A 27504-nucleotide genomic window follows, 5' to 3' on the forward strand; every position below is an offset into this window, starting at 1 on the left:
TACACACTCTGGAGTGGTATCTGTGGTCTACTGGTGTGTAATAACTGGTCTGTAGTGGGTGAATGTACTGTGTGTGTGATTGGGGGTTCTATAGCTAGTGTGTGTGTGTGAGTGTTAGCATTAGCGTTAGCATTAGCCTCCACTCGGTTCTGAATGGGTTCTTCAGTGCTGGTTTAGAAACAGAGAAAGGCGAGTGGCGGTTCTCCCGCTGGTAAAACGGAGCGTTTCACAGATTTTTAATAAAGTTCAGATATTATGGTCTGTTTTCATGTTCCACTGTAAAGTAGTTCCACACTGCAGAACCTCAACTTCTTTATTTACCTTCTGAGAACGTCCGCACTGCTGCTGCTGCTGCAGCCGGCTGGGCGACAATGTCCGTTAATTGTACCTTGTGGACACCAGATGGTGCTCTAAACACTGTGGGCGAAGAAAAGACTTGGATTGAACTGGATTGGGATTAAAATAGCCAATACCCAATCCCCATATACCCATATTATATTATATATATATATATATATATATATATATATATATATATATATATGAATGATCAGCTGTTTCATTGGTGTACAAATACCAACAGTGCACTGATACTTTAGATGGTGCTCTAAACACTGTGGGCGAAGAAAAGACTTGGATTGAACTGGATTGGGATTAAAATAGCCAATACCCAATCCCCATATACCCATATTATATATAGGCTATATACACTGTATAGGCTATATAGGCTATATACACTATAGCCTATAAATATAGATAGAAACTTATATTGATCACTTTTATTGGTTTATGGAATTGCTAGCCCCTCATTCGGCCACACCACGTCCATATTACCTGAGATGCATATCTATTGGACAGATGATGGATATCTAATTCTCATGCACTTGCTTGAAGGTCATATTCCCGTTCATCCAGCTACTCCATAGACTCGAGGAGGGGGAGTGTGTGCAGCGCGAGTAGCCGACGGAGCGTGAAACACTCGAGATACACGCCGGACAGGTACTGAACCAAAGCTTCAGTGCTTTCAGACAGTGTGTATTAGAAGCAGTTATTAAAGCCAGGCTTACTGAAGGCATGTGTGTTATACTTGTCTTTCTGAAAGGACCCGGGAGAGGAAACGAGGCTCCAGCTCCAGCGAGAAGCAATCAAAGCGAGGCAGGAAGTGTAGCAGGAGAAGAGCCTGTTCGCCTATGAGAAAAAGGAGAAGAGATTCGCCCAGTCATCTGGAGGCCCGCAGAATTACAAGGTCTTGCTACAGCTGCACAACAAACTACTGAAACTACAGTACTGAATGTGTAGAGGAACATCAGCCGTTACTCTTGCTGGTATATTGGTATACTGGCAATCACCACCCTGCTGTATGAAGGGTAGCTATGTTGGTGACTATGCTATACAACCAGTTCACTAGTGTTCTTACTTATAATGCTACACCATGAGCTTACCAGCCGTGTTAGTCACTCTGCTACACCACCAGCTAGTTCGCTAGCATCGTTAGCTACTATACTGTACCACCAGTTCATTGGTAGTAATACTCAGCAGCAGTACACCCGTGGTGTTAGGTAATACACCATACCACCAGTTTACCAGTGGTGTTAGTCACTATGCTACACCACCAGTTTACCAGTGGTGTTAGTCACTATGCTATACCACCAGTTTACCAGTGGTGTTAGTCACTATGCTATACCACCAGTTTTCCATCAGTGTTAGTCACTATACTATCCTAGCAGTTCACCAGTGGTGTTAGTCACTATTCTACACCAGCAGTTCACCCGTGGTGTTAGTCACTATTCTATACCACCAGTTCACCCGTGGTGTTAGTCACTATGCTACGCCACCAGTTCACCCGTGGTGTTAGTCACTATGCTACGCCACCAGTTCACCCGTGGTGTTAGTCACTATGCTACGCCACCAGTTCACCCGTGGTGTTAGTCACTATGCTATGCCACCAGTTCACCCGTGGTGTTAGTTACTATGCTACACCACCAGTTTTCCATCAGTGTTAGGCACTCTACTATCCTAGCAGTTTACCAGTGGTGTTAGTCACTATGCTATACCACCAGTTCACCCGCGGTGTTAGTCACTACGCTACACCACCAGTTCACCTGCGGTGTTAGTCACTATGCTACACCACCAGTTTTCCATCAGTGTTAGGCACTCTACTATCCTAGCAGTTTACCAGTGGTGTTAGTCAATATGCTGTACCACCAGTTCACCCGTGGTGTTAGTCACTATGCTACACCAGCAGTTCAGCCGTGGTGTTAGTCACTATGCTACACCAGCAGTTCAGCCGTGGTGTTAGTCACTATGGTATAGCACCAGTTCACCCGTGGTGTTAGTCACTATACTATCCTAGCAGTTCACCCGTGGTGTTAGTCACTATGCTATGCCACCAGTTCACCCGTGGTGTTAGTCACTATGCTACGCCACCAGTTCACCCATGGTGTTAGTCACTATGCTACACCACCAGTTCACCCGTGGTGTTAGTCACTATACTATCCTAGCAGTTTATCAGTGGTGTTAGTCACTATGCTACATTTTGTCACATTTTGCCATTCGGGTGCATCCTATCTATTGCTGTTGAAGGAACACAGTGGCATGACGACATCACTGTCTGCTTCACGGTCGTACTGAATATGCTAAAATCTTCCTTTCTTACAGTGCGAGGAAGAGACCCATTCCCTACTACCGCCCTAGTCCTTCCTCCTCCTCCAGCTGCAGCAGCCTGTCCTCCTGGAGCCTGTTCTCGTTGAACCGCAGCCGAACGCGCAGTCCGACACGCAGCCGAAGCAGGAGCCGCAGCCGCTCGTCGTACCGCAGCTACAGCCGTAGCTCCTCCTGGAACTCTCTCTACAGCAGCCGGAGCCGCAGCCGGAGCCGGAGCCGGAGCCGCAGCCACAGCAGGAGCTACGATTCCCTAGCTCTCTATAGCCGAGCTCGGCGCTAATTTACAGACAAAACAGTAAGAGGAGGAAAGCGGCCTGCGTGTTGCGTCTGGGACGACTGTCTGGGATGACTCTGGGAGACTTTCAGTATTACCTTCTTTCAAATTCTGCATTCATCAGCCTAGTTTCGGAGAGTTTTCAGGGCAGAGGCAACAAGTCTTGCTTTCGGAGAGGCCTCACGAGCTGCAGCGCCACTTACGGATCGGCTCCGCCCTTCCATGCACCACTTTTCTTTTCTTTTTATGTGTGTTTTTTTTTTTTTTTAAACGTGTCAAAAATGTTCAAGCAGAGAGATATATGGCCTCCATAACAGCTTTTACTGCATGCAGGGTTTCTTTGACACCTGCATCACATTCACGCTCGCTTTGAAAAATGTGTCGAGCCTCCGCCCTGTCAGCCCAAATGCCAGCAGTATTTATCTTCTGCCGAAGTGGAAAACAATTCAAATGTCAGTGGCTGTTACGTTGATGATGGTTATGATGACAGTAATGACGGATGATCAGGACGCCGCACTCCTTTCGGAGGCTGAATCCCATTTTTAGGAACCATCTGTCCAGGCGACGACGCATGTTTTTATCTCGGGAGCAAATTGATTCGTTTAGGATGTTCAGAAAGCGTGACCAGCAGGGGGAGCCCTTTAAGGCCTATAAGTAACCTGTAGGGAAATCCGGCGATTCCTCATGCAATCATGACAGAATTGGTCATCTGATCATGACATGGGGAAGTGGTCACATTCCACAGTTCATCCAATATTCTATTTATTTATTTTCTAATTTATTCATTTTTATTGATCAATTATTGTATTTATTTTCATAATTTTATCTCAGGTTATCTCGGTTCATGTGAATGGCAGCCTTATTTGTGAGGTCTTATTTATGGTTATTTATAATATTTATACTTTTCTCGTGATTATTTATCTTACACTCATTTGTGTCATCATTTAATACACATTTTTATTTATTTATTTAATTCATTATTTTCCTCACAACAGATGTGCATGTCTTGCCGGTTAAGCAAATGAAGCTGTGCTTGAGTACATGCATAATGGGAATTGACATAATCTGGTATTAATGAGTATTATTTATGGAGATGAACAGCACTGTGCAGAGATTTTAGACACTTAAGCATATTATTCTAAGTCATGTCTCTCAGCAGTGAGAAGCTTTTTACTGTAGAAGCTCCAGATCCCATCAACACAGATGCAGCTGAACATGAATCCAGTAAAAAGGAGAAACAAGAGCTTCTCATTCTGAAGAAAGAAAGTAATGAGATCTTGTCGGTGAGCTAGTCTGAAGAACAGAGCTCGGTTCCTCCAGGTTTCTCCTGGACGCCCCCCAGTCCAGCCAGCACAGCGTGGAGGATGTGTTCAACTCCATCATCATCATCATCAGCAGCAGCAGCAGCTCACCTGATTTAACATAAGCACATCTAGGAATTCCATAGCTGCCATCTAGGGCAACATTGCTATAGCAACCACCCAGGAATGTCATAACATCTAACTAACAATATCATAGCAACCACCCAGGATGCCAAAGCAACCGCCAAGCAGCCACCTAGGAACTTCCTAGCAAGCACCTAACAACTCCATTGCAACTACCAAACATCATCATAGGAACTACTGAAGATGCCACAGCAGCAACCTTGCAACTCCATAGCAACTATCAAACAACATCATATCAACCACTAAAGATTACATAGCAGCCATCTCGTAACTACATAGCAAGCACATAGCAACTCCATAGCAACTTCCTAACAACATCATAGCAACCACCTATGATGCCATAGCAAACACCAAGAAGCCATCTAGCAACTTCCTAGCAATCACCTGTGATGCCATAGCAGCCACCTTGTTACGACATAACATTATAACAACCACCTAGGATACCTTAGCACTTACCAAGCAGCCATCTAGCATAGCAACTACCTTGCAACTCCATAGCAACCACCTAGGATGCCATAGCATCTACCTTGTACCGACATAGAAAGCACATAGCAACCACCTAGCAACTACCTAACAACCACCTAGGATGCCATATATACATCTCTAGCATAGCAACTACCTTGCAACTCCATAGCAACCACCTTGGATGCCATTGCAATCACCGAGCAGCCGCCTAGTAACTTTATAGCAACCATCTAGCAACACCAAAGCAACTACCTGGGAAACCACAGCAACCAATTACCAGCTCCATAGCATCCACCTAGCAAAGCCATTAGAAATAAGTACCTGGGAGTATATTGGAGTATTTTACAGGTTATTAACAAACAATTAACATCTATAAACTTTTATTTAACATTATTTAGCATTTATTTACCAAACCGGGTGTTGATCTGAGGAGAACTCTAAATAATACTAGACTCCATGAGGAGAACTTTGGAGATGTTCTAATGATGAACACAGTGATGGAGAACCACCACCACTTTCTGTAGGAATGTTATTATTAGTGTTTATTCTGATATCAGTGTTTTACTGAGCTAATAAACACTAACTGGCCAGATAAGGAAATTTTGATGCCAAAATGTTTGCACAGCACTGTACATCTTATGCAGTACATTTGAGCTGTTGACCTTCGCAGGGATTGCTGTTGATTGTGAATGGCTAGACTACTATTCCTAAAGGGGACCAAGCACTCGTTACACTGGGGTTCCTTCCAGACCATTTTCAGCACATGAATCATAATATTTTTTTTCATACATTTTAGCTTTTGTTTATTCATCGTGTTTGGTCTGTTTTTTTATTCGTATTTATTCTTTTTATTAATAATGTATTAATAAATGATTACCGAATCAATGAATTATTAATAAATGTATGAATTATTTATGATCTATTTTTTATCTAGCTCTGGCATGAGTATCAAAGGTGTTCTCTGGCTCTATGCATTGTAAATAATAAAATATCAGTTTGTTACTTGTTCTGCTGTGACCTGTACAGAGATTTACGGGAAATGACGGAACTCCTGGAGGAATGTGACTCGCGAATAGCAACTGTCCTGATGTTTATCTGTAAATCTGTTGTGTAAATACGCCAAAGTATAGTGTGACCTATGTAGGCATGTGTGTAATTCTGCTGAGAAAGTAGCGGCAGCGAAGGATATCCTGTCTGTTGGTTGACTGGGCCGGTTCTCTGGTGTACATAGCTATGGTATAATGATATATATTTTTGATGTCTGCTCAGTCTACATGTACAAATAGTGCATAAACACTGGAATCCCACCATGAATCTAATCAAACCGATTACAAGTTGTTTCTCTGGTAAATGAAACGTGCTACACCAGCGTAGTCTGTAAAGCTTGATTTGAATTTGATTTTTTTTTTGTAGTGATTCTCAGTTGACGTTCTTGGGAGAAATAGTTTGGGAGGATCTTATCAAACTTTGGTTGACAGCCATTGAGAACGATGTGAACAATATACTGTACAGTAAAGATGCTTATTCTCAGTCCATGTCATTGAGGAAAGCAGCCCAGCGAGACTTGGAACAAATGGAGTGAGTGTCCTGCAGGGCTGGGCGATATATATATTCTGGATTGAAGTACAGTGATACTGAAATAACGTGATATTGCTTATCAGTTTCTGCGATATTTAGCAATATGTTTAATAGATCATTTGCATTATATTTATAATATAGTGCTCACAGAATAGCAGCATCCCTGTTCCCGATTAATTGTTGTAAGATTGTTTTGAACAGAGAGCTTAGAATATAAACAAACAAACAAACATACAAACAAACAGACGGGCAGATAGACAGACAGACAGACAAATAGACAGACAAACAGACAGAAAGATAAACCAATAGATAGACATACAGACAAATAGATAGACAGACAAACAAACAAATATACAGACAAATAGATGGATAGACAGAGAAATAGACAGAGAAGACAAATAGACAGAGAAGACAAATAGACAGACAGACAGAAAGATAGACAGATAGATAGATAGATAAACAGACAGACAAACAGACAGACAAATAGACAGAAAGATAAACCGATAGATAGATAGATAGATAGATAGATACAGACAAATAGATAGACAGACAGAAAAACAAATCGACAGACAGACTAAAGTAGTTAAAGTAGACGGAAATGGAATAAAGTGGAACTTCAGTCAATTAAAGTGAATTCACGATTGTAACACCTTGCCATAGGCCACAGTTCATAAAACTACATAAAGATTCATAAAATTTATTAATAATGAATTTAAATAAAATAAAATAAAACATTTAATAGGCTGCTTCTGTCAACTTTGATATCATAAAAAAACATCACGACTCAACCAAAGGTCACCTGACACATATGTGATTTTACACCTATTGGAATCAGTACTGAAGGCCTTTTGTAGGCAATGAGAATCGTCTAGATTTTTATTTTTAAAAATAGAGGCGCTTTGAACGATGCCACTTTTGGTTTCATAAAGAACCATGTTTGTAAGAGCTGTGAGTGTGAAGAACCTCTTGAAGATCTAAAGTACCTATATGTGATGTAAAGGCTCTTTGTTGTTATCACACTCACACATCTCCATTACGAAGAACTTGCAAAGTAAGAAACTGATAATGAACATTTATATCAAGTGAAGTTCCTTTAGAACTTTGAAAGGTTCTTCACGCTCATACTTCTCTATTACAAAGAACTTGTGAAGAACTTGTGAACTCACTAGACCCTGGGTTAAGTGCTCCGCTATCAATCCAATCAATGCAGAAGCTACTATGGATTATTTGGAGCGCTCATTAAGAATATATTGTGGAGTCCCACAGGGCTCTATTTTAGGGCCTATGAAATTGAAGTTAATTATGACAGTAATGCAGTTGTGGGGGTGAAGAACTGAAGTGTGTGCTTATGTTAAAGGGTTTAGAGAGCTAAATTGATAATGAAAAATTACATCAAGTGATGGTTCTTTAGATCTTTGGACATTTCTACACTCTCACAAATCTCTGAAATCAAAGGTGGTTCCTATGGCAGGGCTATTTAATTAAAATACAATAAGATCCAGTTAGAGAAAATTCCCTCAAGACAAAGTCCAGAATGTCATAATATCTCACTTGCAATCCTGTATGGTAAAGTAGCCTAAACCAGTATTTCGCTGCTCTCCATTGAAAACCTTGTATCTCCATCTTAATGCGTTACAGTTTTCTCCATGGTTTGAACCCTGTTGCTGCTCTGTAGACTGTGTGTAGGTAATTCTGAATGAGTGGACCAATAGAAATGCTCTAAATTACTTGGAATAAGCTCTTATTCTACATTGACTACAATTTAAAATGAAAGCCATTCTTGCCTTCTCCTGTAAAGTCAACATTTTGGAGATACATGTTTTTCATTGGACAACAACGATATTTCAACATTTTTTACCTTCGGTTTTCACACTGAACTGGACTTGTTTCTTATTTAAAGCCCAATTAAAAATTATTTAAATTTAATATGGTCCATTTAGAGATTTAAAAATATATTAAATAATTTTAAAATAATTTTAAGATTTTCATTTTCTCAAAATATAGAGCTTAATAACTCTTAGTAGTCTTGCTTGACATCACTGCTTTTAATGATCACCACAGTCTCAGAACCACTGGTGTAGAGCTGCCCATAAATAAACATTTATTCTTAATAAAAGCTCGTTTTTTGCTCTACTTCACACTTTTAATGCATGCTATTGGTCGGCAAGATTTTTCTGGGCTACTAAAATTCATAAAAATAAATAAATAATTAAAAAAGTCAAAATTAAGTAGTTCTTAATAGTTTATCGGCTATAGGACCTGGGCTGCGGCCCACCTATTAGTGACCTCTGTTTCATTGTATCACTGTAAAATAGTCACATGATACAATATCATAAATATGAAAGTAAATTTGTCCAATATCGCCCAGTCCTGCAGTCCTGCTGAACCAGAAAGCGAAAGGAAAAGCAACCCTAATCTTTTGTTAAAACAGAAAGTGAAATGCAGTAGGTCCAAGATCAGACATCCATCAGACATCCATCAGATCTTTCCTATCCACCAGGAATCCTCTGACAAGAAAGCCAGGACAGCTTTACTGTCAATGCCTTCAAAACTGCCCAGTCCAAGCTGACATCCCCGGAGAATAAGCACACTAATCATACCCCTGTTCTGTACTGTACTATATGCAAAATACTGTGTGTGTGTCTTAGAATATGAAAGTGTCCGTTTTGCTCCTCAAATGAGTAATTAGTCTTCCTCTGTTGTCTGAGTCTGTAATTAAATGATAGAAAAATTAGTAAATAAATAAATAATACACTGATTTCAACCTTATTGTGTGGTCTGATGTCATTAAATTGATAAGAATGTGGACTACTGAGGAAACATGGATGTCCAAAAGTATCCAGACACCCCTTGTAATGAGTGATTTCATCTCATCATCATTAAGATGACATCTCCATTGCTGACAGGAGGTCTTCAATGTCACACACAGCTTGTATAGTCACTGACCAATAGAATGGGATCTACTGAAGCGGACACACACGGGCCTAAGGCCACCATGCCCCATTCTAGCTGCTAAGGCTTTGCTTGGTGGTTCCTATGAGGTCACTATAACACATGGTGTTGCCATGGTATTCCATGTGGTTGCGAGGGTGTTGATTAGTGGTTTCTATGGTATCAAAGATGGTTGTGTTGCTAGGTGGTTGCTATGGTTTTTCGGTGGTTGCTGTAATGTCATTAAGGGCCTGTTTACATTACACCTGGCATTAACAGTGCTTGTGGTGATCGGATCATGTTCGGATTTCATTGTCTGCATAAAAACAAGCCAGGTGTAAACACCACAACCACCCCTCTCCAAGATGCATTGTGATCGGATTATGATTGGATCACTCGAATAGTACCCACATAGTACCAGTAGATGAGAGCAGTATTACAGAGTCTGTTCCCTTGCGATTTAAATAGTCACATCTGATAAAGCCATTACGGGAATGCAGCAGGAACCATCTATTGTACCTGTTGCTGTGCAACACGGGAAGGCAAAATCAGATCTCATCTGATCTCACTGGAGACGCATTTTAATGACTAGTGTCAACAGAATCCAATCAAAGTACATCCAGATACTACCCAGATACAAACTTATGCTAATGCCTGATGTAAACAGGCCCTAAGCGTTTGCTAGGATGGCGCTGAGCCGTTGATAATGTCATTAGGGTCCTGCTATAGTGCATACCCAGTGGTATCTATGGTATTAAAGGTGGTTACCAGTATCATACTGTATGTATTACTAGATGCTAGTTTCAGAAAGCCAGTGGGGTGCTACAAAGCAGTTGGCAGTGTCTGAAGGCCTCAGAGAGCTTCTTGTATCTTCTCCATGGGTCTTCTAATAATAGAAAGCACCTGGGCCATGGATTTTCTCCATGCTGATCTTCTTCTCCACCACTCACTTCAACCATCAAGAGCCTCAGAGAGCTTCTTGTATCTTCTCCATGGGTCTTCTAATAATAGAGAGCACCTGGGCCATGGATCTTCTCCATGGGGATCTTCTTCTTCACCACTCACTTAAACCGTCAATCAAGAGCAGACCAGACTAAACAAACGTCTGAGGTTTAAATCAGACAGATTCCTTCAGAATAATCCTCTCCAACCATGTTCTGATCATCTGCAGCTGAGGTTCTGCACCTGCTTCTAATTCTAATTCTACACATTTGAAGGGGTAATAAATGTGTGTGTGTGTGTGGGGGGGGGGGGGTCTAACAGGAAAATTACATTTCTATTTATTTCATTATTAAGGACATTTGCAAACATGTGTAAACAGGCCCTAAGCGTTTGCTAGGATGGCACTGAGCCGTTGCTAATGTCATTAGGGCCCTGCTATAGCGCATACCCAGTGGTCTTTATGGTATCAAAAGTGGTTGCCAGCATCATACTGTATGATGCTAGTTTCAGAAAGCCAGTGGGGTGCTACAAAGCAGTTGGCATTGTCTGAAGGCCTCAGAGAGCTCCTTGTATCTTCTCTATGGGTTTTCTAATAATAGAGAGCACCTGGGCCATGGATCTTCTCCATGGTGATCTTTTTCACCACTCACTTCAACCATCAAGAGCCTCAGAGAGCTCCTTGTATCTTCTCCATGGGTCTCCTAATAATAGAGAGCACCTGAGCCATGGATCTTTGGTTCATCATAAGCTCCAAATGCTATGGTTTGCAGGCATGAAATTAGTGTCTTCAGGATTGTTGAGGGTCATTAGGTCGTATCATGTTTACGGACACGGACTGAGCATTTTATACGTTGGTTGCTGACATCATTTTCCATCCTAGGATGAAGCATAAACAAACATGTAAACTCATTATATGCACTGATGGCATGAGATGGGTATGCCGTGGTGTAAATGTCCGTCTTAAGGACTCTCGAGCTGAGGGTCAGAATTCCTGAGTGTCATTAAATCGTGTCATGTTGACACTTATAGAGTATTATATGTGCTGGTGAGTGTGTGTGTGTGTGTGGGGGGGGGGGGGGGGGGGTGACATCACCTTGCATGGCCACAGCCCTGAGCATCACCGTGGTCCTGAAGGCTGTGCGTTATGTTCTAATAAAAAGTCAATGAGTCACCAGAGAAGGAGGAGGAGGAGCACATGGGGGGCGAGGGGCGGGGAGGGGGGAGCCAGTGAGGGCCCAGGGCTAAACTTGGCCTGCCTTGGGGAGCGGTCTTTGACCAGCACTTTCTGGACGCTTGTAGCTGTCAAGACTGCCCGTGGAGGAGCTCCAGCAGGCGTATAAAACAGAGGTTTGGGCCAGAAAACTTCAGAAACAGCGCGAGCTGAGGAGAAGATTAGAGTTTTCTGGAGTTGACTTAACTTATCGCGACCTTTACGCACACAGCTCCGTGCGTAAAAACGCGCATGAGGTCTTAACGTCAAACTTGGACAAACTCGGCCAGCGGCTTCACGAACGGACACTTTTCGACCTTCAGGCCGGATTATTTGATTAGTTGAGGTCCTTCTCATTCTGACCATGGCAGAGGGTGATTTCTACACGCTGGGCAGCAGGCAGAGAATTCCCAGGGACCCGTTCACTTCGCATTTCATGGACGACGATTTCGCCATGCCGGCCTTTCCGGACGAGCTCTCCATGGACTGGCCGGGCTGGGCGCGTCCCCGGCTTTCGAGTCGCCGTAGCGCACCCTGGCCGGGCGCCCTGCACTCGACGTTCCCGCGGAGGTACACGGAGCCTCCGCGCAGCGCTCCAGCCAGCCACGCGGACGAGCCGTGGAAAGTGTGCGTGAACGTGCACAGCTACAGGCCCGAGGAGCTCAGCGTGAAGACCAAAGAGGGTTTTGTGGAGGTTTCAGGTGAGAACACACGAATGGAAGCTGGTCCTGGTCTGGATAGTAGTAGTTCTTTACCTATTTAGGAACTCAGTCTCTTTATATATGCCAACAGAGCTTTATATATATATATATATATATATATATATATATATATATATATATATATATACATACACACAATTTAAGGCAGCGTTGTGGCTGTGTATGGACCTTTGACTTCCAATTAAACCTGGAGAAATGGACACTGGGGTGAGCCTTTTCTACAATTTAGTGTTCTGGAATGTGTATATATATATATATATATATATATATATATATATATATATATATATATATATATATATATATATATATTGCTTTTTATGTATATGTATTTCTATAGGCCTAGGTTACGCCTTTCTTCTTTACTACTATCATAAGAGGAACCCAAGAGGAACCTTCCAGAACACTAAACTGAAGAAAAAGGTCGCCCCAGTGTTCTCCAGGTTTAATTGGAAGTCAAAGGTCCATACACAGCCACAACGCTGTGTCTGTGGCACCTCCACCATGACTTGCACATTATGGGGTCACCATTCACACTCACGCACCTGCTGAGATCCCTTAAAAACGACTGTGCTTTAAACAGGAGATAAAATTAGACGTCAGATGGAGAGTTCCAGCAGTCTGTCTTTAAATAGTATCAGCACACTGGTCTGGACTGTATGGAAAGGGTGGATGGTTAAAGTGATAGATTGCTTACACCAAATGCAGTCAGTCAGCCAGGACCCTTGTGTGCCCTTTGTACCTTTTGGTGTTTGTTACAGTGCCACAAACGTACTTCCCACCACTTTAAGATACCATAGGATGCATTTATTGAGTGTTTAAGTGGTTGTCTGATGCATTAGTAGGAAGTGTGTGACTTTCGTTGGGACAAACATGCTCATAAGTGGTTTAACAAGCCTGTTTACCACCCTGTTATTTTGGTATTACCTCCGAATGCTGATTTTCCTTTGCGGAGGACTTGTGAAAGATTAGCTTCTGCTGTTAGTGGCTGATTTACATATTATGCCTAATATGGTGTAGTTTTAGTACTGTAATTATCCCCAAGTCTTACTGGATAGTGCTGTTAACAAGCTAAAGTGACTGTAGCCGGTTAGCTTTTAGCCTTGCCCCACACGCCTCCTTTGGTCTCACTGATAAAAAAGAAAAAATAGGCCGGAGCCTATTTTTCCTCCTGATGTGAATGTAGCTCCAGTTTGGCTCAGCTGAGGGAGTCCAGTTTGTTTTCGATGGAGAGGAAAGATGGGTAAAGCTAGGGTTAGCTTATAGCCTAGCACGGATTCCAGCTTCCCAGCCTTTCTTTTAGTCGAGTTTGAGCTCCCCTTCTACTGACACTGGTACCAGAAAGGCCACATTCACAAGGCCTGGTTTCTCGTAGCAACCTGTATTTCCATAACTAGCAGAGTCTGGAGGTGATGAGCTGCTCTGCAGTATCAAAACCACCGTATTATCCTGAAGTCACCGTTGAGTTTCACTGATTCACCACATTTGATTATGGTTTACAAAGTTTTGCGATGTGAATAAAATCAAGAGTCAGGACTGTGATGTAACAGTTTTGGGGTTTTGGAATTGGCCCTTTTTCCAGCTCTGTTTTGGTTGCTTCAGCATTATTTAACCAGTCAAGATAATCACAGTTATCCATTTTATGGCTCGTTTTAGTCTATTTGAGATTACTTAACATTTTGCATCAGTGCTAGTATAATTTTAAAACCTCTGGGACTAAATAAAGCTTAGGAGAGCCCGTCCTCGAGTCATTTCCAGCACTTTAAATGAGGAAAAGCGACATATTTACCACTTTCACCCACTGGAAAAGTAAAAAGTTAATCACAGTTATTCATTCTAGGGCTCATTTTAGTCTATTTGGGATTACTACTTATCATTTTACATTACTTTACACAGTTTAAGGTGGGATGTTTTGGTAATTGGTGGGGTATCAGCTTCCATTAAGTAGGTCCAAGGCTCCAAAACTGAGGCCTCAAAGTACGGCACCAAACATGTCTTTGCTGCTCGACTGCATTCAGGTTACTGGGAAATGTGGTGTTTTGTCAGACTGTCACACTTTAACCCTTGTTGTCCTTGGTTGCATGTTTACGAAGAGCTGCCGTGGTGCGTGTGTGTGAGAGAGAGAGAGAGAGGCCTAGTGCTGGCAGTAAGACTTTATATAAACACATTGTTGGTATGCCAGCTGGGTCATTCACTCAGAGTTGCTAGGAAGGGTTTAGGGTGGGGGGTTGACGGGGGTCCTCTGACGTCAGACACAGCCTCCTTCTAAAAGTGATCTGGAGAATGTTCATGGAGCTGTGGCAAAGCGAGAGCCTCCCTTTTAACTCAGTGTGGAAAGATAGCGAGTGTGTGTGAGAGAGAGCGAGAGAGAGAGAGAGAGAGAGAGAGATCATCTTCAACACAAATGAAGGGTTCTTTAGGTGATACAATTGACAGTCATGTTTCTACTAGAGATCTGAGCGTGAAGAACCTTTAAAGGTTTGAAGAAGTCCATGTAAAAGCTCTTTACCAATTTGAAGGTTCTCCACACTCACAACCGCTTGAAGTACCTTTATTTTTAAGAGTGTAGAATAAAGTTGAGTAGAATTAGATTAGAGTTAGATTAACAATGGGATGAGGGTAGATTTTCCTGAACCCACACTGACATTAAAATACTGTCTTTAATTCAATTAAATTAAATTTCAATTAAAAGTAAACATGTATTTCAACAAGAGTAGCAACTTTACAAACTACTTTAGTACTTAAGTAACTTCTAGAAGGCAAGACAAGTTTTACATAAATGGACAAATAATGACAAAGAAAAATAAAGTATTAAATCAGTATTTTAAATGATTTTAAAAGCCTTAATACTAATAAAATAAAATACAATACTCTGAACTTTCTCACTGGACAGCAGCCGGAAATGAACAGAATTTAACCTCAAGTAAGACTGAGGAGTAAGCTGTTAATCAATCCTTGGGATATCAGTGTACAGTTTATAGTATAGTATATAGTATAGTAAAGTATATAGGATAGTATAGTATATAGTATAGTATAGTAAAGAATATAGTTTAGTAAAGTATATATGATAGTATAGTATATAGTATAATAAAGTATATAGTATAGTATAGTAAAGTATATAGTATAGTGAAGAATATATGCACTATGACTATTTGCACACCTGTACAGATGTTCTCTCTCTTTCTGTAAATATTCAGGTCATCTGTAACTTTCTATATATAATATTTTTCAACTAAATCTGTTTCACATCTCTCAGCTTCTTCAGCTCTTGTTACCCATAGTACTTTTTACTTTACTTTTTTAATTGATCCCCTATCCTATTTATTATTTAGTGTAATTTTCCTTTAGTTTAATACTGTAAATAATCTGTGTTCTGTGTTTTTGTTACTTGTTATACGTGTTGCTCTCACCAAGACAAATTCCTTGTATGTGCAACATGCTTGGTGAAATAAAGAGATTCTGATTCTGATATGATAGTATAGTATATTATATAGTATAGTAAAGTATATAGTATAGATACTATAGTAAAGTATATAGTATAGTATAGTATAGTATAGTATATAGTGCATAGTATAATTTTAAAACCTCGGGTTAAATAAAGCTTAGAAGAGCCCGTCCTCGAGTCATTTCCAGCACTCTAAATGAGGAAGAGCAACAGATTAACGCTTTCACCCACTGGAAAGCAGCCGTAACTGACTGAAAGTTACTGATTTAACGTCCTCAGCACCCAAACTGTGGGAAATAAGCAACAGATACATTGAATAACAGCCCTGACTTTACTTTGACAAAAATCTTACTTTGAGGCAACCAACCTGCTGTTGGGCTGTTAACCAGTCTTTGGCATATCAGTGCTAGCAGACTTTAAAAAAACTCAGGAGTTGACAAAGCTTCTGAAAACATTTAAATGTCATATGAAGAAATAATTTTTTAAAAGAAATTTAGAAAAGTAAACATAAAAATTATAAGAAATGTTATTTTTAGGATCTGAAGTTGTTGTTTCTGAAAATAAAGTGATAATGTTTAGAGGTCAGGGCTGTAACCAATTACAAAGCAGCACAAATGAAGAAATGAATACATTAGAATCAAAGAAATGAAGAACTAAATGTTATTTACTAAAATGAGTTTACAAAACATTGCTACAAAACTTTAGTAGACGTATCATTAAAAAACATTTAATTTTAAGAAAGTACAAACCTTTTGATTTTATTTAAATAGAAAATGTGATATATATATGGACATACAAGGTTTTGCGTGACAGATATTATATATATGTATATATATATTTATATTAAATAAATGTTATTTCAATTAAACATATATTTATTAATTTTTATTTTAATGTATATATATATATTAATTTTAAAATAAATATATTTATTAGGCATTGTACGTCTATTTTTGCAGATTTCTACGTTTTCACATAAAATGAATCGGTCAGTTGATCTTTACATTGTGTCAAAATTTCATGATGAATGAAAGCAATAAAGAAGCTCCAAAAAGTCTTGCATTGACTCCCAACTGACTTCCAGTGAAAGTTAAGGAGGTTTCTTCCTCTTCCTGTAAACTTGCCATGTTGAAGATCCAGTAGGAGGGTTGTGTGTGTATATGTAAATGAACTCTGTTCAGATTGGCTGCCCTGGGTTATGCCTCATTCAGAAGCAGCACAAGCAGAATCCTAAGTGGATGTAGTGATGTCAACATTCAATCGGGGCTTCTTGGCAGCTTAGTTTCTACAGAAGAGTATGTTTAGAAATTTTAATAACTGCATACATTATCAGTAAAGGGTTCCAGGGTACCCAGGTTCCGTTAAACCAGAGAAACTCTTCAGATGCGTATAAATAGAGCAGGTATTTATGGCCTACATCATGTCCGTGAATGACGGTCACACTGCACAGTCTTCACGAGAACTGCGTTTATGGTTTATACTGAAGCGAGGGGTTGGCTGGGACAGTGTGTGCGGGAGGAGGGGGGGAGGTGGGTGCACATATCTGGGCCAGGCTGAGGCCAGGAGTGGCATGTCTGCGATTTAGAGTCTGACAGCTGCTGAGTGCGAGAGAGAGAGAGAGAGAGAGAGAGAGAGAGAGAGAGAGAGAGAGAGAGAGAGGGGGAGTCAGATACGAACAGTGAAAGAGACAGCAAGAAATACCATACACTATATTGACAAAAGTATTGGGACACCTGCTTCTTCATAGTTTCTTCCAAAATCAAGGGCATTAAAAAGAGTTGATCCTGCTTTTGTTGGAGTATCTGTCTCTACTGTCCAGGGAAGAAGGCTTTCTACTAGATTTTGGAGGAGCATTGCTGTGAGGATTTGATTGCATTCACCATCATGAATGCAGACTGAAGACACAGCACTTGGGCGTAGTAGTATCTTCTGGATTCTAGCCGATACAAACTAGCTAAGGGTATTTTCTGAGTAAACAGTGAAGCAATTTTGTAAGACGCTCTGGAGAAGAGCATCTTCTAAATGCCTTCAGTGTAAATGTAAATGTATGTTAGACCTTAATCCTGACTTTAACGCGTGAGTGTTGCTGAATAGTGTTCTCAGTATGAAAAACAAATGCCCTAATCCCAGAGGAAAGCTTGAAAAGTAATCTGCCGTGATCTCGAAGCTATAAATGTCGGTCCGTCCAGGAAAATTGTGTCAAGTGATTCAGGGGAGAACAGATGTGTACGTGCAGTAGCCACTAATTTACCCACTAACCATTCTAGAGAATTAGACTCAAAGTCATGCCTGATGGTGATTCTCTGTGTTCATTTCTGCCATGCCGTTCTTTTATCTACAGGGAAACACGAAGAGAAACAGGACGAGGGGGGAATCGTGACGAAGAACTTCACGAAGAAGATTCAGTAAGTTCTCCACAGCCTTCAGAAGACATTAGTACATTAGTTTGAATCTGGGGTCATGCTGCCTGCATCAGCAGCCGGAGCCGGAGAGAGCACAATTGGCCTTGCTCTCCCTGGGTGGGTAGATGAGACACTCTCTCTCTCTCTCTCTCTCTCTCTCTCTATCTCACTCTCTTTCCTCACATCACTTCAATGTGATGCTGGCTGGCCGGCCTGCTAGCTGATGCATCAGAACTCTGTACCCAGCATTTTCCTTAGAGCACGATGTCTGCAGGTCGAAAAGAGGCGGTGACCGGTTGCTGTGTGTCAGAGGATGCATATATGTCAGTCCTCATCCTCCCAGAGTCAAGTCAAGTCAAATTTATTAGTATAGCTTTTTACAACTGTTGTCGTCACAAAGCAGCTTTATATAATTAATAATTAGTAAAAGACAGAAAAAAAAAGAAATAACGTAAGACATGAAGGATCAAAGACCCCCCAGTGAGCCCCAACGGCGACAGTGGCGAGGAGAACCTCGCTCAGAGCTGGAGGAAGAAACCTTGTTACCAAAGTTACCAAACCATCTAAACTGTTGAACTGCTCTGATCATAATATAATATAATAATCATGGTGCAGATAGTTAATAGTGGTGATATTAATATTAATAGTGGCAGATAGTTAAGAGTCCATTTAGGTTTTAACATGGTCATTAAACAGGTAGCAGTGGTAGGCCGCTGGTCTGCTGGTGTGCCGCTGGTCTGGGATGGGTCGTGGTGGGTGGAAGAGTCTGGAGCATTACATGTGATCGGGGGAGAATACTAATGAGTGGGTTGGGTAATTGAGTACCAATACGTTTTTTATCAATACTGTGTTTTTGAGAAGTGATACAGTATTACAAACCTAATATCGCAATACTTCAACATACCGATATTTTCGTACAGTCTTATTAGAAACGCTACACCAATACTGTGTAGATCCTCCCTTTGCTCTCAGAACAGCTCAGATCTTCATGGCACTGGATTCCACAAGATGTTGGAAACACTCATTGGAGATTTTGGTTCAATGCTGACTTAATTGTATCATGCAGTTCCTGCAGATGTTTCAGGAAAACTTTTAAATGTTCTGAGTCTCCCACTCTTCCACATCTCAGAGGTGGTCTATGGGATTCAGATCCTCTGATTGGGAAGACCACTGGAGAACATCGAACTCAGTGTCTCAGTGACTATCATGAGACCATAAACTGTGCAAACTGTGGCCCTGAAGGGATGCACATGGTCAGCAACAATACTCCAAAAAAAATCAGTGTGTTAGAGTAATGTGAAATTGTGTGCATGTGTGTGTGTGTTTTGGAAACGGGGACTGCCCTCCCTCTGGACTCTGTCCCAGAATAGTCTGTACTCTGCTGTGGCCTCACTATGGCCTTATCTGTGGCCTTGACACAGTACAAACAGAACTGCATCGACGCCCTTAGTTTCTCTTTTATTTTGTAATCATCAGACCACAGTGAATATGTGGACAAAAGTATTGGGACACCTGCTCATTTATTGCGTCTTCCTGTACTTCCTCTACTGTCCCCCTTGAACCCTAGATTTGTTTATTAATCCTAATGCAGGAACTGCTATGAAGTCTTGCGTGGAATATGAACGGGAGTTCCGGTAACTCTCAAAATGGCGTATGTTTTTGGGTTAGGTCCCACCCTTTAAAAAATGCAGAGGCAGGGTACAACAATAGTGTGGCTCCAGCTAGACCATGTCAAAATAAATAAATATAAACATAAATAAAATAAATCACAAACACAAACGTAGCAGTAACACAAAATAAGAGCTAAAATGATCGTCTCATGTTTGTTTTACATTTTTTTCTGTTTTGCTAATCCAAAAAAATGTGATTAAGGGAAAACTGGTTTTTTTTAAGATTCGAGAGTTTATTGTCATATTTTATATATTGTCATGTTTTGAGAATTTCCCCACTGCGGGACTAATAAAGGATTATCTTATCTTATATGCACAGCAGAATCAGAATCCGAAATACTTTATTGTTTCCAGGAGGGAAACTACAGTTGTTACAGCTGCAAACATTTGTGTAAGAATAAACATTATAAAATAAATAATAAAATAAATAAATAAAATAAATTTTGTACAAAGAGATTTTTTTTTGAGAAACTTGAAATGTAAATATATATATATATATATATATATATATATATATATATATATATATATATATATGTAAATTATATGAACTTAGAAACAAGCAGTTACTTTGCAGTTCCTCAATTTACTGACATAATCTTATTATAAAGTATTAATATAAAAAGAGAGAAACAGAATAAGTATTAAATATATATATATATATATATATATATATATATATATATATTTAATATAGATTTATTTATACTTATTCTGTATTCTGACATAATCTTAAAAATATCAATATAAAAAGAGAAAAACAGAATAAGTAAATAAAAAAAATCTAAAACACAATTAATATATATATATATATATACATACACACTAAAATAAAGCTAAGTAAATGAAAAACAAAGTTAAAAAGTATTTTTGCTATCTGTTTTATATTTATAAATATTTAAATCTCACTGTATATTGAAATATTTATGTAGTCACCGGCAGTCGCTGTTTATGAACAAGCCTAATTTTGCCAGACCGCTGAAGGTGGCATAGAATAGTCAATGGCACGGTGCGGTAGTGTTGCTGAGAGTGGCCAGCGCAGTAACGATGCTAACAATGTGGTATTGATGCTGTGCGAGGCCGACATCGCCAAAATGCTCATTTTTTATTTTTCTACATTTATTACATTATTTGTTTATGCCAAATTTGAAATATTTTTATTTATATCTTTTATATTAGCTGAAAAAATCATTAAACCAGTGAAATGTAAAGAGAAGTATAAGCAGTATTAGAGTATAAAGAGATTTCACGATTCATAATCCGAATTATTGATTATTGGTTTCACTAATCAATAAAATGGTAAAATATCCCCTCTGCTACTTTCAAGCACACTTTCAGCAGAACCTCTCTGCTTGTTTCAGTGAGAAATAATTCATGTGTGTTTACAGCTGCTTTAATTACTGCAGGAATGGAAAACATCGCTGATCTCAGGCTCTTTTGAAGCTTCGCTGTGTGTCGGAATCATATCAGCACGGTTCCTCTTTTATTTCCCATTTGTGTATGTGTGTGTGTGTTTGTGTGTTTGTATGTGTGTGTGTGTGTGGGGGTGGATGGGTGGGTGGGTGGAGAGAGTCACTCTGTCTGTGTCTTTTTCACAGTAAAAGACCAAATAGAAAAAGACCTTTTCAGGTTGAGTCAGTCTATTAGTACTTCGTCTGCGCTCTCTCTCTCTCTCTCTCTCTCTCTCTCTCTCTCTCTCTCTCTCTCTCTCTGTCCCTTTCTCTCCATCATGCTCGCTCTGTCTGGCTCATTCTCTTTCTCTATAGCCCCCCCCCTCTCTCTCTCCCCTTCACTCTGTCCGAGAGAATCATTTCAGATGGCTGCTGGCAGTCTTACAGAATCAATGTGGGAGATGAAATAATAATAAAAAACTCTTGCCAGGGGTAAACAGAGTAGCGTGCTGCTCTGAGGCCTACGCTCCTGAATGATTTGACTTTGTCACACAGCGAAGCGACTTTGCCGTGCTGTGCTCGGCCTCTGACTGAGAGAGACAAAGAGACAGAGAGAGATGAACAGTCACACACACACAAACACACACACATATATATATATATATAAAAACACACAGGCAGGCAGACAGGCATGCTGTGATTTTGAACATGGCAGATCTAGCAGATGTTTTAAGCTAGCGGACGGCCACCCAGGTCTTGGCAGGATGCTCTTTTGCTTAATCTCTTCTGCTTTGATCCGAGGCCCAAATCTCCCTGTATTGGAATGTGTCTGTGTTCACCGGCAGTCGTTGTTTATGAACACTTCACTTCACACTACACACACAGTCATGGAAAACAAGAAAAAGCCTAGCCGAGACCATTATTGGCTGCATAGAATGGTCAGTGGACTTTCAACAATTGGGAGTTTGGACTACAATCTCTGCTCGTTATTATGAAAAAGGTATCGTGGCATAAAATGATGCTGGGGGAGACTGGCGAGGTAGCGATGCTGGGTGAGGCCGGCGGTCAAAGCAATAGCAGTGCAGGATGAGGGCGGTGGGCAGCATGCTAACTTAACTCCACAGTAACGATGCTGGAAAAAATGCCAGTGGTCACCACAATAGCAATGCCAATGGGCAGTGTGACAACGCCACAGAAGCTATGCCAGGAAAGGACACTGGGTGAGGCCAACGGTCGACACTGTCGCATTGAAGGATGAGGCCAACGGGCAGCGTGGTAACGCCACAGTAGTGACGCTGGAAAAGGCCAGTGGTCGAAACGGTAGTGAAGCTGGGTGAGTGCGACGGGCAGTGTGCTAATGCCATGGTAGTCATGCTGGGTGAGGCGGGCAGTCGACGCAATAGCAGCGCAGGATGAGGGTGACGGGCAGCGTGCTAATGCCACAGTAGCAATGCGGGAAAATGCCAGTGGTCGAAACGGTAGCCATGCTGGGTGAGGCCAACAGTTGATGCAATAGCAATGAAGGATGAGGCCAGGAAAAGCCAGCGGTTGGCACGGTAGCGATGCTGGGTGAGACCGGCGGTCGACCCAATAGCAGGGCAGGATGAGGTCGACGGGCAGTGTGCTAACTGGACAAGGCCAGTGATCGTCACGGTAGCGGCTAGCAGTGTGGTAGCAATGCTAGACGAGGTTGGCTGTCGACGTGGTAACAATACAGTGCGAGGCTTGCCGTGGAAAGAGCAGCTAGCATTTTCCAGTCGGGGGCTGGGATGGGGGGACAGTGTTTAAAGAGGTTTCTCATCACAGTGACAAAACGACTAGGAGTCACCGGTTTCTCCACATGCTCTACTGGTCAGGAGGACATCTGGGTTAGCCCTCGCATCAGCCTGACACTGTTGTGTAAATGGATTGTAGCAGCTTAATGCTAATTGAATGGAGAGAGGCCACCGGAGTCGGCCCTGAACTAGCACTGGGGGTTTATATTAGAGTCTGGACGCTTGGCAGCCTGCACGGAAACTCCACTGCCACCTTATTTGGTCAGAGTGCTCAACAAAGCCCTGAGTCTCTCCTCGTCTCCTGTGCCTTTGTCTGTCTCCCCACTCTCAGCATAGATTGTATGTTACGGCGAAGAGTGGCCTGGCTAAGTACAAGCTCTCCGTGGTTTCTGCACATGCTCCTAGGGTCTTGGTGTTTCAAGGTCTGCAAGGTTTAGTTAGCTTCAGGATCTGGAGCTCAACGGTTCTCCTCCTAGACCCAGTGTAGAATTGGCTTGAATCGAAGGGTTTTGAGTGGGAGTGGGGTGAACCTGAGCAAATCCCAGATTCCTTCAAATCCATGGCTTATCTGTCTCACACCCTGAACACCCTATGCATTGCATTAATGGTTACAATATCCAAACACTGCTGTGCTCCTGAACTGCCCCTAAGGAATCTAAGAGGTTCCTACCTGCCTTATGGTATGTTTTCCAACCCCCTTTTCCACTCTAGGATGTTCTATACCTCACATTCCTGTTCTGGAATGTTCTGGCCACCTCCCTTTTTACGACCAGGAATGCCTTGAGTTTTCTCATTCCCATCCTAAAATGTTCTGCAAGACGTTCTCCACACTCTTCATCAATTTCTCTGTGGCAAACATGGTTCTTTTTGGAACCAAAAGTGAGCATCGCTCACCAGAGTGCAGTTCTGGAATATTCTCCACCAGTGTTTTGCAATAGGAGTCCAGTTGGGGGTCAGCTGTTAATGACATCACCCTTCATTCATGCCTGAAGTATGTTCCTCCCTCTCCCTGCAGAGCCGGAGTGAGTCGATGGAATCCAGGCTCACAGGCATCGGGTTCTTGCCTGCCTTCAGAACCGCACACATGCTAAGTAGAACACCACCATTTGTTTTCGGTAGTTTGGACAAAAGTATTAGGACGCCTGCTCATTCATTGTTTCTTCCGAAATCAAAGGCATGTTTCCTGCTTTTGTTAGAGTAACTGGAAGAAGGCTTTTTTCTACTAGATTTTGGAGGAGCACTGCTGTGAGGATTTGATTGCATTCAGTGACAAGAGCGCTAGAGAGATCATCCCAAACCAACTCCCCAACTCATCCCCCAAAAAATAGTGCTGGATGGAGCCCCCTTATCATTCCAGAGAGCACAGTTCTTCAACACTGGGTGCTTTATACCCCTCTAGCCCATGCCTAGCACTTGGCACGGTGCCAATAGGTTCATGTTTATGTGTATTATCTGCTCTGGGGAGTCCTACTTTATTGGCAGTGCTTTTCTACGGGGGACTAGACAAGCTGTCAGCAATTGGTGCATTAGAAGGGGTGTCCACAAACATTTGGACATGTAGTATATTTAGTGTTTTTTGATGTATGCTCTCTCTCTCTTTCTCTCTCTTTCTCTCTCATTAAAATGGCTGGTGCCAGTCTGGCACATCGATCAGGAGAGTTTGCAGATGGAAATTTCAGGTGATAAACTATGCATCAGCCGGCGATTTGTAATAATTGGGAACAGACTCTATTACTGAACTCCGTGCCTGAAGCTCTCTCTCTCTCTCTCTCTCTCTCTCGCTCCAAGAGATAGCAAGTACATTTAAATGAAAATCAAGAAATGTGTTATGAATTATCTTCTCTCCATGAGCTAGTGCCGTCCAAAAAAAGCTTGGGCAAACACAGATTGAGCAATATTGAGCAATGCCTGTCTTCACAAACGTATGAAAGGAAGCCCTGAGGGTACTTCCACAACAATTCCTGATCCATCTATAATGTTTGACATGTCTATAAAGTTGTTAATTTGAGAGATTTCCCAACCAGCTTAAGACGTATGCGACTCAGGACCACCTCATTACGTTACTATGATAATATGGGAGGCGGCTGTAAGAGGGAGGGAACTCTGAGAACTTGGGCTAGATGAAGTTCAGAAGGTCAGACCTCCCTCTGATAAGTGGAGATATGAGGACTGGGAGATATGACTCGAGTTGAAGCAAGGAGATGAGGGGGTGGTTTCTTTCTAAATTTTACATTCCACCTTAAAATGATGCAGCGGCTACATTCTGGGGCTAGCGCACGTCCGAAATTGCAGCACTATTTAAAGTGGAATGGAAGCCGGCATCTGCCTCGTACCTAGGGTAGCCTCCAGTATGTGTTGGCTATTCACCTCCACCTTAATCTGCAATCTGTATAGACCATGCTAACTCCATCTTCCCACTCAGGACCTCCCCTAATTCTTTAGTTTTGGGTCAGTGGCTTAAAAGTCAAGCTACTCTTGGATTGCACTTGCCTCAAAGTCTACACGGTCAACACTGTCCACCTGTCCTTTTATAACACAGCAAGACCAAAACCCTAACATCATGTTCCACCCTCTCTTGTCCTGCAGGATCCCGCAAGATGTGGACCCCCTCACAGTCTTTGCCTCTCTGTCTCCGGAGGGCGTGCTGATCATCGAGTCACGGCAGACCCCTCCTTACTACCTCTACAGCAGCGAAACCCCTGCAGAGCCCACGGACGAGCCTGAGGCCAAACCGCAGGAGTCCACCATGGCCTAGAACGTGACCTAGCAAGCCCCCCAATCAGTACAGCCAGTCTAATCAGCGAAGTCCATGTGGACATGATGTTTACTCCGAGCAAATTCCTGCTGAAATTCTAACTTATGACAAACTAGCTATGCCATTCGGCGTATGTCACGCCCCTGGGAAGCTGCCTTCCTGCAGGGTTTGGTTAACATGAGAAAATTCCAGCTAATCAGGGTTTTCTCAAGCTGTAGCAGATCAGGATTGGAAGTAAACCCTGTAGGAAGGTGGATATAGAGGAGAAAGGCTGGCAATCACTGGGCTATTGTAGTATAAGGCATGTAGCAAGTGCTTGGATCCAGTAAATACATACAATGATAGAGTTGGCTCAGCCCATCTTGCAAAGCTTGGATTCATTTTGGCTGATGTGGTTGAACTTCCAGAGTCAGATCAGATTCATGAACGTAGACAGAGCCTTTATTAAAGTGAGTTTAGAGGCTTTTCACCATTTCTTCACTTCTTTCCTCTAGAGCTGTGTCATTACTGGGCAAGGTTCTGGACACAGTGTATGACAAGAGTCCAGATTAATGCATGATTTACAGTGAAGGTTACTAATACCGGTACAATTCCCAGACCTGGAGTAATCAGTACCCGGAACGACAATCAGATGGTGCGTGAGGTGTGTTTCCTGAGTATATGGGTTTAGTTTGACTGTTATATGAAGCCTTTGTGCATGACTGTACTGACTGTTGGGGTAAATTTGACTCCATATTCTCCCGTTTCTTTGCTTTCTTGCTTTTTTTTGTTGGAAAAATATAGTTTTCTTGAGAAGATATGGTGTGTTTTTTAACTAAATGTATTTCCAGTTGATTTGCTTTATTTATCTCCAAAAGATTGTGGAGGAAAATGGTTTTGTGGAAAACCACTGAATTTTGCCAAAAGCCAATGTCAGTGTTTTATCAGTTGATGTTTTCCTGATGGTCTGTAAATATACAGTTTGTAACTCATACTGAGAAATGATCTAAAATAAATTGTCTTACTGAGATCGTCTCATTATTTCTGCGTAGCTTATAGCTGTTGTGGTAACTTGCACAGTGATGCCATTATGGTTCATTTTAGTCATTGTTAGTTATCCAGTATTACAATACAAAAAGGACTCCAAGTACATCATGACTTTCCCATTTTCAAAGGAAGATTTAATGGACTTTCCTCAAGGTCTGGCTCAACTGTACCACCTCAATGAGAAGTTGGACAGGTGTGGATGTTTCTTAAGGAAATTGGGCTACACCGATCAGCCAGAACATTAATACAGAATACTCTAGGTAGGTCCCTCTTGTGCTGCCACAACAGGGCTAATCATTCAAGGCATGGATACTCCACAAGACCTTTTGAAGGCATCCTCTGGTGTCTGGTGTATGACATTTAGGTCCTTATAAGTCGTGAGGTGGAGCCCTGTCGCCGGTTTCATTGGTTGTCCTTTCTGACCACTGCATACCAGGAACACAGTCAGTCCAGAGCTGGGTACCATACACACCCGTTCACTCACACACTCACACCTAGGGCAAATGTGAGCCAGGTGGGTTCCAGTTGGGCATGAGTGGGTTTGTATATGTTTTGTCACTGGGACCCAATTGGGCTACCCCCATTATTGCAGCCCACCTTAATCTCACATTGGTCCCAGCTAGACCCAGTGTGCATTGTACAAGCTAGATAAGGCCCATGCTTAACTCTTCATGGTCCCATCCCTGACCCTGGGGAGACCCTGGTGGGCATCCATATGTGGAGCCAACATGGAACCTATGGACAAAACTAGCCACACAGGCCCCATATAGGCATGTTATCTGGGAAAGTACTGTAAAGAAGGCATTGGA

The 27504-nt window shown here is 41.7% G+C and overlaps 2 protein-coding genes across 4 annotated transcripts in view; both read left to right on the forward strand.

Moving 5' to 3' along the window:
- Positions 1 to 9161, forward strand: part of srrm4 (serine/arginine repetitive matrix 4) — a 106090-nt gene extending 96929 nt beyond the window's left edge. For 2 of the 3 annotated variants that reach the window (XM_072664793.1, XM_072664791.1), the window contains exons 11-13: positions 895 to 999; positions 1103 to 1246; positions 2659 to 9161. In XM_072664793.1, coding sequence (XP_072520894.1) covers positions 895 to 999; positions 1103 to 1246; positions 2659 to 2944 — 535 coding nt within the window. In that variant the 3' untranslated portion in view covers positions 2945 to 9161. The remainder of the gene's footprint in view (positions 1 to 894; positions 1000 to 1102; positions 1247 to 2658) is intronic. The other variant, XM_072664792.1, reaches the window with a different exon arrangement.
- A 2431-nt stretch (positions 9162 to 11592) lies between these two features.
- Positions 11593 to 26676, forward strand: hspb8 (heat shock protein b8). Its single transcript, XM_072664712.1, has 3 exons — positions 11593 to 12210; positions 18018 to 18081; positions 25501 to 26676. Exons 1-3 carry the CDS (start codon positions 11874 to 11876, stop codon positions 25667 to 25669), a joined length of 570 nt encoding a protein of 189 aa, XP_072520813.1. The 5' UTR covers positions 11593 to 11873; the 3' UTR covers positions 25670 to 26676.
- The last annotated feature ends 828 nt before the right edge of the window (positions 26677 to 27504 follow it).

The sequence above is a fragment of the Salminus brasiliensis genome, chromosome 20 (genome assembly GCF_030463535.1).
Source record: "Salminus brasiliensis chromosome 20, fSalBra1.hap2, whole genome shotgun sequence".
NCBI classification, from domain to species: Eukaryota; Metazoa; Chordata; class Actinopteri; order Characiformes; family Bryconidae; genus Salminus; species Salminus brasiliensis.

What these genes read in the sequence shown, in the direction of transcription:
- hspb8 (XM_072664712.1), top strand. Translation starts at nt 11,874, where the DNA reads ATGGCAGAGGGTGATTTCTACACGCTGGGCAGCAGGCAGAGAATTCCC. An exon ending in GGGTTTTGTGGAGGTTTCAG is followed by an intron (nt 12,211 to 18,017) that starts GTGAGAACACAC and finishes TTTTATCTACAG; the next exon opens with GGAAACACGAAGAGAAACAG. An exon ending in AACTTCACGAAGAAGATTCA is followed by an intron (nt 18,082 to 25,500) that starts GTAAGTTCTCCA and finishes CTTGTCCTGCAG; the next exon opens with GATCCCGCAAGATGTGGACC.